General features: G+C 43.5%; 1 protein-coding gene across 2 annotated transcripts in view; it reads right to left on the bottom strand.

Annotated features, from left to right (window-relative positions):
- ULK1 (unc-51 like autophagy activating kinase 1) overlaps positions 1-13,215 on the bottom strand; it is a 143,809-nt gene that overhangs the window by 68,877 nt on the left and 61,717 nt on the right. For both annotated transcript variants that reach the window (XM_082266260.1, XM_082266259.1), the window contains exons 7-8: positions 9,738-9,811; positions 3,067-3,168 (exon numbers count right to left, since the gene is read on the bottom strand). In XM_082266260.1, coding sequence (XP_082122386.1) covers positions 3,067-3,168; positions 9,738-9,811 — 176 coding nt within the window. The remainder of the gene's footprint in view (positions 1-3,066; positions 3,169-9,737; positions 9,812-13,215) is intronic.

Raw genomic sequence — 13,215 nt, 5'->3', positions numbered from 1 at the left:
CCTGACCGCTCACCTGAACACTGACATGCAGCTTTCTTAGGGCTGTATATACTCAACGTCTTTGATACAGTCTTAGAAAAAATAAAACAGCGTCACGCAATCAACGGGTGTTAGCACTGCCGAACGTGACCCATGCAAGTCTATAGGGCCACCCTGCAACCTTGTGTAATGCACTCAATTGTGGTTAAGTGTTTACCCGAAAATAAGACCTACTTAGATTTTCTAAGATGGCTGCAATATAAGCCCTACCTGGAAAATAGGCCCTAGTTAAAGTCTTGTAAAATCATGTAATCCACGCTGTAAAAGGATTATATAATGTCCAATGTATGTCTTTTTGTAACATTATTGTAGAAAATACCTTATTTACAGTGCCGCTGGGCGCTCACTTGACCTGCCGGCGCTCTCCTCCCAGCTGACGGCAGCGGACCCTCCTTCTGCAGTGCACGGAGCAAGGCTGAGGTCAGCAGGGATCTCGGCATCTCTCTCAGCAGTGCTTGGAGTGAGGAAGAAGAGCTCCGGCGTGTCATGTAAGCGCCTAGCGGCGCTGTAAATAAGGTATTTTCAACAATGTTATATAAAGACACACACTGGAAATTATATAATCCATTTACAGAGCAGATTACATGATTTTACAAGGACTTTAACTAGAGTTTATTTTGGGTATTACGGAGATGCTGACTCTTGAGCTGAAAGGGAGGGAGGGGGAGAGAAAATAGGGGGCACTGTGCTGTGTAACATGCTTGAAGGGAACAGGTTTTTTTTTTTTTTTTGGGTTCACAAACGCATTAATATTGATCAGCATGGAGGACTGGAAATACTCTGCTGCTGACTATAAACTAGAGGAAGACTTCTGGAATAGTTATGGTTACCTTAAAGTATGTATGATACTCTAAACAAGTCTCAAATGTAGTTATCACAGTATGTGATGCACAAGCTTCTGCCTATTTCAATACGCTGCACTATCCGTGGAAATTGCACAAACAGTACATAACCCCCTTTTTTTTTTTTTAAATTGTGCCGCACCAAAATGCATGGTACATCCATTTTGGCATGCACGTTAGCGAGATATACGTGGGGGGTGTCATTAAGAAATAATGGCACCGTTGCAGGCCTGCAAAAGGAAAGCACATGTTTGTGCATTTTGGGAAGGCATGCAACTTTGCGCACATTCCCGCAAACACAAATATGAACCAAGCCTAACTCGGCCAAATCCTCCTTCATTTGTGTCACACATGTTCCCCCTCCTAGACACTGCAGCTCACAGTGGGAAGGTTTCAGCAACAGAGGCAGTGCTGTCCATTCAGAAAGCAGAACTAGGTGAGGCCAGATGCTGAATGACAAGGTACAAGCGTGTGAGTTAGCAGTGAGTGCCGAAAGCTACACCCCCTGCAACATTTGCTCATCCCACTGTAGTACAAGCAGGCACAGCCTACATGAGGTGGCGACTGTGCTCTGAGATCAGTAGTATTGCAGCATCATTATTACCACACAAGCACTGGAAGCTGCATTAGTGCACTAAACTGGTAGGCTAAAAAGGTATTTGTGAGACTTTGCAGGGGGAGTAAATTTTAAGTACAGAAGCACTTATAACTAAAGTAGAAGTATGGCCAAAGCGGTTTTATCCATATTTCGCCTGTGTGTCAGAGAAACAGGCTGGTGAGTAGAGCTGCGCCAGGCCCTGGATGGATCCTAACAATATTGTCAGGCTCCACCCCACTGCCTGGCTGATTGGTAGTTCTGCCTTTTCAGCTAAAAGCTGCCAGCCGGAGCCAGCTTTGCCTGCCCCCTCCCCAACCTGCCGCTTTAGTGAGTGCTGCAGGCTGGAAATTAGTGGTCATGTGATCGCTCAGTTCTTGGCATTGGAGCAGATGTGGGACAGCTGCTGCAGCACGGATAGGAGTATGGATGTTTGTTGTTTTATTTCCCATACTTCTCCTTTAAGTACTGCAGCACATACAGTATGTTTAATGTCAGGCCATAGTTTTACTTAGTGATTGTAAACATTTTTTTATTTTTTATTTAAATTACAAACATGTCATACTTACCTGCTCTGTGCAATGGTTTTGCAAAGAGCAGCCCTGATCCTCCTCTTTCCTCTTCTCGGGTCCCTACCAGCACTCCTGGCTCCTCCCCAGGAGCAAGCCACTTGCTCTGGGGGCACTTGCATTGCGGGTTTGATCCCAAACTGCACTGACACACAGCACAGCTCGGCCCTCTACTCTCTGGCTGTGACTGACAGCAGCAGGAGCCAATGGCTCCCACTTCAGTCTCCATGTCCAGTGAGGAGAGAGCCACTGCTCTGGGGCACAATGCTGGATCCAGATTGGGCTCAGGTAAGAATAAGGGGGGAGGGGGCTGCACACAGAAGATTTTCTATGCAAAGAATACATTAAAGGTAAAAACCTTCTACCTTTTACAACCACTTTAGGATGGACCAATGAAATCACTAAATTTGAAAACGCATTGTTGCCATAAACGCTTTAGAGGTATCCACTGGATGCAATAAGAACTACTATTTACACTTGGTTATTTTGTGGCCATATCATATCATATCAAAGTTACAAAAATGTGTTCATTATTGGTATTTCTCAATTCTGACTGCTCACTAAGCAACATCGTTTAGACACTTCCCATACAAGCAGCAGTGAATATTTTATTCAGCTCCTTGTCTGAAATGTCACCCCTCCATGTTCAGGACACTGGTACCCATGCTAAATCTGACGAGGGCACGAGACACGATTGTGTCTTGTTACACAGACAGGACTCAGTTTCCCTCACTGATGAATACCACTTCCTGGTGCTGACATACAAGTCTTTTGTTACCCCATTCATAAGCTTGATGAAGGTGTAAGCTCATCTGGACAAGGCTAACAAGCGGTTGATTGCTTTTAAAGGTCATTATGTGGCCAGTATCAAGGCAATTCTATAATATAGTAAATGAAAAAAAAGTGACACTGCTGTAAAACCAACAGAAAACCAAGCGTTCAATGAAAGCCAGCGATATAAAACATGTACTCTTCATGGTTCGCTAAGCAGCTGTGGCTGTATCAGGAAGATGAAACCTACCTGGAAGGGAGCCTTGCCAGTCAGGCACTGATAGATGATGGTACCGATGCTCCACAAGTCAGCTTTGGCATCATAGTGCTGGGACATAATAACCTCAGGTGCCTTTTAAAAGAAATAAGGTCACATTACTGGCTGTTAGCATGACATTACCTTTAGATCCCACTAAACAGACAAAAAACTACAAGAGCAGCATGCATACAATAGGTCTGTGATTTGTATGAATGTGTATACTGAGTACCATACACCGATGTATTTTTTATGTAATACTAAAACATGTAGGCAACAATAAATGCACCATAGAATGTAATATCTATATGAAATGTTATTAAACCCAAATGGCTATAGTGCTGCAGACCTCAGGACTTACCAATTTCACTGTGTCTTTTTCTTCAACACCTGTAGTCATGTTGTATTTCATCTGTAAAAAGGGGCTTTCCCTCAGTACCTGCTTTATGGGGACTCCAAAACTTTGCAGGGTCCCACGGAGCCACTTAGCATGCATGCTTCTGAGGTGTCCCCATGCAACGTAGGTCTACACATTCAAAAGCCAACAATGACAAGCCACTCCCCTGCTCCTCCCTTATCCTGCAGCCTCAGTCCAATTGATTAGTCCCCTGGGACCGGCTCAGTGTGGGCGCTTCCCTACCAGGAAGTTTGGGGCAAGGGGAGCAGAGCGCTGGGGAGCCAGTGGGCATCAACTCATAAAAAAAATGCAATAAAAAATAAAAAAAAAATAATAATATGTTTAATAACAATGCACTTCGAAATGTTTCACTCCTTAAGCTGCTTGGACTAATTTCAAATTGGAGAATTTAAGACTACTTTTAGTCCCGGTTCACACTGGGGCAACTTGTCAGGCGAATTAGCCACCTGACAAGTCGCGCTCCATTCAGTGCAATGGAACCGTTCTAAATCGGAGCAACTCAAGTCGCTCCGACTTAGAAAAAGGTTCCTGCACTACTTTGGGGGCGACTTGCATTGACTATTAGAGAAGTCGTTTGCAAGCTACGCTACGCCGAGGTCGCGCTGCACGGGGCGGCTTTAAAGTCGGCGGCCTTGAAGCCGCCTCTGTGTGAACCAAGCCTTAGAGTATATCTAAAGGCAAATATTTTTGATAGAGTGGAGATGGATTAGAACACCTGTCAGTGTTTATTGCTGTCTATGTTCACGTTTAGGAAAGTCACCCTCCCTATTAGTCCCGTTTACCATTATCACTAAAAGTGAAAGGAAGGAAATTCCACATTTTGGGTTGTCCCCAGAAAAGTATTAGAGGGGAATACAGGGAAAATCTTCCAATAGGGACGCTAGTGCTGGTGATCTAGGGGTCCCAAAGAAATTCCCTTAATTTGCAGGGATTTCCTCTCACTTCCTGTTTGGATATGAGACAAGAAGTGAAGGTAAATCTCCCCAATGGGACAAAGATGGCAAAAATAAACCTTACAGTGGTTATAACCCTCACATACTCTATCCAAAATGAAAAGAAAAGTTTTGCCTATAAGGCTCCTTTCACACGGCCGCTCCATGTGAAAGGTCCGCTGCGGGACTTTTTTTTTTTTTTCTTCCACGGAGCGGATGACATTTCTGTCATCCGCTCCGTGTGCCCGCATATCATCCCATCCGTTTGCGAAAGATATGCGGACATAATGTATGTCTATGGCACTGCGGATGTCAGCGGATGACACCGCTGACATCCGATTTTCCTTCCTTTCTGTTTTTTACACGGAAGGAAAAATGGGGTTCTGTTCCATTTGTAAAAACGGAACAGAACTGAAAGGGGGAAAATCGGATGTCAGTGGATGGTATTCCGCTGACACCCGCAGTGCCATTCACTTACATTATGTCCGCAAACGGATGGGATGATTTGCGGACACACGGAGCGGCCGTGTGAAAGGAGCCTAATTCTACTTTAAGTTTCCTTTTGCAGGCCCAGCTGATGTTGATTTCATGGCGGATTTCAGTGAAGATTAAAGCTGCACTTGACACTTGCAATACCTTGGCAGTGTACAGGTGACAAAAGATCACAAATACACCCACTGAAAATGCCAAACACAAAAATCTGAAGTATTGTTCTCTGGCATCTTTCATGCCACAAAAATAAACATGGGTGAAAATATAGTCAGGACCTCTGTCAAGTTCTTTTCATCGTCTGTGTAACTGTTTTTGCTGTCTTATAATAACACTTCTTGTAAGGCTTCATGTACACTGGCAGCTCCTAAACTTGAGTTGAGGAGCTTTGTGAGTTTTTTCACCAAAGCTCCTAAACTCAATTCCATAAAAGCCTATGTGTCCTTGTACACATAGGCTTTTAGCATCGTTTAGAAGCTGCTGCGGTCAGGAAAGGTTCAACAACCCTCTCTGGAAAACGTAAGAATCGAGTTCAGGAAAGCAAGGTTTTTGATCGCTGGCCGCAGAAAAAACGCAAAAAACACTGCAAAACTGCGGCTCAAATTTGCAGATTTTTGCGTTGCCTTTGCTCTCTATATTCACACCTAAGCAGAGCGAGTTTCAGGCATTTTCTGGCCTTCTTATTTGAGTGTCTTCTTGCACATGTATATGAGCACTTTAGAAGTGTATTTTAAGCATTTTATATATGCATTCAAGCTTCAGGTGTTTTATTTTAGCCAATGCAAAGCACTAGGGGTGGAGACTAGCTCCTACAGCCTAAAAAAAGTGCAATTTTATATATCTAGCTCTCTCTCTCATCCACCATAATTATATATATATTATATATATATATATATATATATATATATATATATATATATACACACACACACACACACACACACACATATCCACTTCTGGACCGGAAGGATTTGCCCCCTTAATGACCAGGCCATATTTTGCGATTCGGCACTGCGTTACTTTAACAGACAATTGCGCGGCCGTGCAACGCTATACCTAAATAAAATGGATGCCTTTTTTGCCCCACAAATAGAGCTTTATTTTGGTGGTACTTGATCACCTGTATGATTTTTATTTTTTGCGCTATATACAAAAAAAAAAAAACATTTTAGGCCAATTTGTTTTCTGCTACATATTTTTGGTAAAAAAAAAATTGCACTAAGCATATTTTGATTGGTTTGCACAAAATGTACCGTGTCTACTAACTACGGGAAAGATTTATGTAATTTTTTTTCCTATTATTTTTGCTAGTAATGGCGGTGATCTGCGATTTTTTGTGGGACTACGAAATTGTGGTGGAGAGATCGGACCCCTGACTGACATTTTTGACACTTTTGGGGGGACCAGTGACATTACTACAGTAATCAGTGCTAAACATATGCACTGTTACTGTAATAATGACACTGGCAGGGAAGGGGTTAACACAGTAAGTGATCAAGGGGTTAAATGTGTACCTAGGGGCGTGTTTCTAACTGTGGGGGGGCGTGGCTTGTGAAATGATCACAGAGACATGTGATCCTATATAGCAGGATCACAGGGGCTCTGTGATCATTTCAGAGAGAAGAACGGTCAGCTGCAGGTGCGCGACTGACGTATACCTATGGCGTAATATATAATATATATATACACACATATACATACATACATACATACATACATATATACACACACACACTTATTTATATTTAATGCATTTATATGCATTTTTACTTCCATCTGTACTCTGGGTTCTGCTGTGTAAGGCTTGAGAATACCAAAAAAGGTAGCAGTAGTTACAAAATTCCACATTATATTGGCTTTTAGGTATTTTTTAGTTAGCCAATATCGACCTAAAACTAATTTTTCAGGAAAGGTACAATTTTATATTTTTAGCTGTATGAGAAAAAATAATGTAACAATGTTACGACAATCTTTACAAATGTTTCCATTGGGTGGTACAACAATCACATAACCACAAACTGCTCTCTACACCTTGTCCATAAGCCTCAGATGGATTTTTTCTCTTTTATTCCATGATTCAGACCTATAAAAAGGCAACCATGAAGTTTTCACTAAGAAGGCCAAGCCTTGTAAAGTTCTGTTAATGTTACATGCAGGTAGAAAAGAAAAAAGACTCAGCAATACAGAGCCCATTCACCGTTTTTCTAACCCTGTCCTCTGAATAGCAGATCTACTTGGGATTCAGGGCAGATGTTTAGGCAAAGTGGAGAGAAACACATTGTATAAATTAATGCCCGATGTCTGCATTTGCCTTGAAGCCCAGCTCAGGAGCTGTACAGGATCTGACTATCAACGAGAGCATCCAGAATATAAGAATTCTGAAATCTGCTGGGCACATGCCAGCTGTTTACTTTACAGATAGGTGTCCAACTGCCAGCAGTCAAGCAGCACAATTCTCCCTGGCAGATGTGACAGTTCCCATCCCCCCAGGCAGGGTAGGGATGCTGCAAGCTGACTCGTTCCCACTCTGATCTTATATAGAATTAACATAGCTAGGGCAGATGAAAACACAAGGCTGACACTTTTGATGTATTTACCAAATGTAAATAGCAAATATACCCTTTCTATTTAAATGGATCTTTCAATGCTACTTGCATGGCTTTGGCCAAACCTACTGTCATTTTTAGCTATTCTTTAGAGCTTTGTTTAAGGAAAACGGATATTGATGCCAGAAATACAATTCATCATAGAATGAAAAAGCTGGGAGACACCATTGATTGTTTTACACAATAGGTTATGTACAACAACAACGCTGTAAGAATCACAGTAACAAAGAATATTCATTATCACAGGCAACAATATAAATCCAACATCTGTAACCTATTTTCTATTATTATGACCTAAGGAAGGAAAGGAAGACAGAATGTGTGGGCACACATCTTCCAACATACCAATTACAGCTCCCCTTATAATTATTTTACTTAGAAATAAAGGGAGTAAACTGAAACCTTCATTGATCTGAGCTACATTACACTTTTCTCACATAAAATATTGTTTATATTGTTGTAGAGTGAATATCTGTCAAATGAATGCCTGTATCTATAAAATGAATAATGCTGTAAATATCACAATTGACTTTTATCTCTTGGAATAAAAGAAGAGAAAAAAAAAACAAAATCCATAGAGGGAGTACTGTACAATGAAAAAAATGTCTCAAATCTAGCCTACTTAAAAGCTAACTTTTCGGGACATGTTATATATTACCCATATTTAGGGTGTAACGCGTTCCAGCATAGCACAACCCCACCCACCTGTGACAGCAGGCGTGGGTTCCTCTCCCCCACAGCCGCTGTCACATTTGAAATTGGCATGGGTGTGTGGCTCAGCAGCTTTATTTATTCACAGAAATCTGTAAATGAAGGAACTACAAGCCCCAGCTGTCACTGCGGCAGATGGACGCTTAGTTTTAAATGGACTGGGCATGTGCTGATCAGTGCACCCGTAATCCATTCACACTTCCTACGGCTCCAAAATCGAGAGCCTGTACAGAGGTGTAGGCACAGAGCCGTAGAAAGAACTTTCATTTTAAGCTTGCCCTACACAACCTGCTTCCCAAGACTCTGTATTGAGTCCACAAGTCATAATAAAGAATCAATATGGGAGTTGGAGAGGGGGCCAGGGCCAGGGCCAAGCTCAATAATTAGGCCTCATTCACAGGGCCAAATTGGCTGTGATATGTCAGGTATGTTGTAGAAACTGTCCCCAGGTGTATGCAGAAAAGCCACACCCTGGCAGCCTGTACAAAGAAATGACAGGCTGATGTTGGCTGCAGCTGTCCATAGCTGTCCAGTAGTTTGCACCCAGAGACGATTATCTGTTCCTAAACGTAAGTAGTCATTGGCTGTGCGATTACACGGAACACCAGTGAACAGCTGTGGCCGCTATAAGCCCGTTAAAGCTCTGTACAGATTTCTAGGCTGCAGTTGTCTGCACACACCTGGGATTTCATGCAGTTTATGGCAACATACTTGCTGCGCCTCAGTAAATTTGGCTAAGTGAATGTGGCCTTACAGTAAAAGTTGAGATTTACATAGAACACCACCACTGCCTTAGGCAGGTTTGTGACAGTTATAATTTCCCCTTGTACAAATATGGTCATTACGGACTGCTATCTGCTAAATGTAAGCAGTGCAGATTGGTTACGGTCATCGGAGCAAATTTTTGCCTGTAGATCAAATCTTAAAGCGGAGTTCTGGCCTCAAATACCTTTTTTAACTAAAAATACCCCTATAATACTAATCCATCGCCCTTTACAGAACCGCTATTCTCATACTTGCAAGGTGTACAGTATTGGATTGAAGTCAAATTCTTCCTTTTAAAAAAACGCTGTCTGAGCGCGGCCATCTTGGATGTGGGCATCTAAAGCCCCAGTGTAATCTGCTGTGTCCTTCTTCCTGATTCCAGGGAGTGTTCTGGGAGTTCTTCCTGATTCCAGCCTCCTGGGAGTGATGACAAACAGCTCCCAGGATGCAATGCAAAGGCGGAAGTGATGTCGGTGGCCATGGCCACAGAGGGGGGGGGAAGGAGGAAGTACAATCAAAAATGCCCTGAAAATAAGGTAAGGGACCCCTGAAAAAAATTAAAAATGCCCAATTGTTGATCAGCATAGCGAGCACTCCAAGAATCACTAAAGTTGCAAAATAGGCCGGAACTCCGCTTTAAGATGGCCTTAGGTATTTACCCTGTTTACAATCACCTTAAAAACATTGTTTTTTGTGTGGCCAATAAAAAAAAAATATTAATAGGTATTACAAATTTTTACTCACCATGTACATGGGAGATCCACAAAGCGTTGCAGCCATCATGTTGTTTTGCAGGTATCTTGCAAATCCAAAATCAGCTGTGCACGAAAAACAGAGTTCATTAAGAATACCCTTCTTTTAACCAACTAAAAGACAATTCAGTATTGCACAAAAGGATTACTGCAACTGAGCTAGTGTTTGTACAGGGTACAAACTATTTATTAAAAGATTAGACCTTTATTATATGTGGTCATCTAATGCAGTACAAACAAGCTTAATGCAACCCTCTCATTATACTAAACACCCAAAGGCACCTGTAAAAAGAAGGGCAGAACACCACCCAATTCAGTAGAAATTGACACCCCCCTGGAATTCAAAGGGAAATCAGCACCTCTGGGAGTATGCATCTCCAAGTCCCCAGCAGCTTTCTCTGGTTCCTCCTGCTGACTTTCTCACTAGTACAAGCGGCAGTAAGGATGTAGAAGGCATCAGGAAGAACCGGTGAACGCTGTGGGGGGACCTGGAGACAACCTGATGACCTATTTAGGACAAACAGAGGGGGCAAATCTGTGGACACAAAGCAATACAGACTGTGGGGACACACAAATCAATAAAAACCTGACAGGGGTTTTAGCCCCTCAAATATATTGTGTGGGCAGCGTTGTTGGTTCGAATCCCAACAACAGCACCACCTGCTTGAAGTTTACATGTTATCCCTTTGCCTGCGTGGGTTTCCTTCTACACTCCAAATACATGTTGGTAGGTTAATTGGCTCCTGTCTAAATTGACCCTAGTATGTGTATGTATGAATGTGAGTTTGGGACCTTAGATTGTAAGCTCCTTGAGGACAATATATATGTGTAAACTGCTGCGTAAATTGAAAATGCTATACAGTACCTGTAGTAGTAGTAGTAATAATAATAATAATAATAATAATATCTAACTTATTTTTATTACCGTATATACTCGAGTATAAGCCGACCCGAGTATAAGCCGAGGCCCCTACTTTTACCACAAAAAGATGGGAAAAATCATTGACTCGAGTATAAGCCTAGGGTGAGAATGCAGGGTGGCGGGCATGGTACAGGAGAATGCAGGGTGACTGGCATGGTGCAGGAGAATGCAGGGTACTGGCATGGTGCAGGAGAATGCAGGGTACTGGCATGGTGCAGGAGAATGCAGGGTACTGGCATGGTGCAGGAGAATGCAGGGCGGCGGGCATGGTACAGGAGAATGCAGGGTACTGGCATGGTGCAGGAGAATGCAGGGTACTGGCATGGTGCAGGAGAATGCAGGGTACTGGCATGGTGCAGGAGAATGCAGGGTACTGGCATGGTACAGGAGAATGCAGGGTACTGGCATGGTACAGGAGAATGCAGGGTACTGGCATGGTACAGGAGAATGCAGGGTACTGGCATGGTACAGGAGAATGCAGGGTACTGGCATGGTACAGGAGAAGGCAGGGTACTGGCATGGTGCAGGAGAATGCAGGGTACTGGCATGGTGCAGGAGAATGCAGGGTACTGGCATGGTACAGGAGAATGCCGGGTACTGGCATGGTACAGGAGAATGCAGGGTACTGGCATGGTACAAGAGGATCCGGGGCTGTGGGCATACTACAGGAGATGCAGTGCTGTGGGCATACTACAGGAGATGCAGTGCTGTGGGCATGGTACATGTGGACCATGCCCGCAGCACTGCATCCCTTGTAGTGTGCCCGCAGCCCTGCATAATGGCAGGTAGTGAAGCTGTTTCACTTACCTGTTCCAGAGGCGCCTTCATTTTAAAAATGGCGCCGCCCGGCGCCGACACGTCATTGCGAATGCGCCGCCGCCGCTCGTATGCTTTCGGCTATTCCCGGCCTCTCCCGAGCGGCGCGTGCGCGGTGACATGTATGCGACGGGCGGCGCCATTTTTAAACCTTAAGCCCGTCGGAGCGGACAGGGAATTTTTTTTTTTTTTTTCCTTGACTCGAGTATAAGCCGAGGGGGACATTTTCAGCACAAAAAAATGTGCTGAAAAACTCGGCTTATACTCGAGTATATACGGTATTACAGACAATTATTTAGCGCCATCAATTTACGCAGCCCTTTACATTTTTATTGTACATTCACATCAGTCCCTGCCCCCAAGGACATTACAGTATAATTCCCATTCATACTAATACAGTACATCCAGAAAGTATTCACAGCGCTTCACTTTTTCCACATTTTGTTATGTTACAGCCTTATTCCAAAATTGAATACATTTATTATTTTCCTCAGAATTCTACAAACAATACCCCAGAATGACAACGTGAAAAGAAGTTGGTTTCAAATCTTTGCAAATTTAGTACAAATAAAAAAAACAAAAAATCCCATGTACATAAGTATTCACAGCCTTTGCTCAATACTTTGTTGAAGCACCTTTGGCACCAATTACAGCCTCAAGACTTTTTGAGTATGATGCTAGAAACTTGGCACACCTATTTTGGGGCAGTTTCTCCCTTTCTTCTTTGCAGGACCTCTCAAAATCCATCAGGTTGGATGGGGAGCGTTGGTACACAGCCATTTTCAGATCTCTCCAGAGATGCTCAATCGGGTTCAAGTCTGGGCTCTGGCTGGGCCACTCAAGGACATTCACAGAGTTGTCCCGTAGCCACTCCTTTGTTATCTTCACTGTGTGCTTAGGGTCGTTGTCCTGTTGGAAAGATGAACCTTCACCCCAGTCTGAGGTCCAGAGCGCTCTGGAGCAGGATTACATCAAGGATGTCTCTGTACATTGCTGCAGTCACCTTTCCCTCAATCCTGACTAGTCTCCCAGTTCCTGCCGCTGAAAAACATCCCCACAGCATGATGCTGCCACCAACATGCTTCACTGTAGGGATGGTATTGGCTGGGTGAGGAGCAGTGCCTGGTTTCCTCCAGACATTTCGCTTGCCATTCAGGCATAAGAGTTCAATCTTTATTTCATCAGACCAGAGAATTTTGTTTAAGGGTCCGAGAGTACTTCAGGTGCCTTTTAGCAAACTCCAGGTGGGCTGTCGTTTGCCTTTTACTGAGGAGTGGCTTCCGTCTGGCCACTCTACCTTACAGTCCTAATGGTTGTTCTTCTGGAAGGTTTCCCCCCTCTCCACAGAGAAATGCTGGAGCTCTGTCAGAGTGACCATCTGGCTTTTGGTCACCTCCCTGACTAAGGCCCTTCTCCGCCTATAGCCCAGTTTGGCAGGGCGGCCTGCGTTAGGAAGAGTCCTGGTGGTTCCAAATTTCTTCCATTTAAACATGAAGGCCACTGTTCTCATTGGGACCTTCAATGCTGCAGAAATCCTTCTGGACCCTTCCCCAGATCTGTGCCCCAATATAATCCTGTTTTGAAGGTCTACAGACAATTCCTTGAACTTCATGGCTTGGTTTGTGCTCTGACATGCACTGGTAAGTGTGGGACCTTAGATGTACAGGTGTGTGCCTTTCCAAATCATGTCCAACCAACTGAATTTACCACAGGCAGACTCCAATCAAATTGT

This window comes from Pelophylax lessonae, assembly GCF_965119305.1.
Source record: "Pelophylax lessonae genome assembly, chromosome: 1".
NCBI classification, from domain to species: domain Eukaryota; kingdom Metazoa; phylum Chordata; class Amphibia; order Anura; family Ranidae; genus Pelophylax; species Pelophylax lessonae.
The sequence above is the reverse complement of the archived record's forward strand: the minus strand, read 5'-3'. Positions and strand labels throughout refer to the sequence as shown.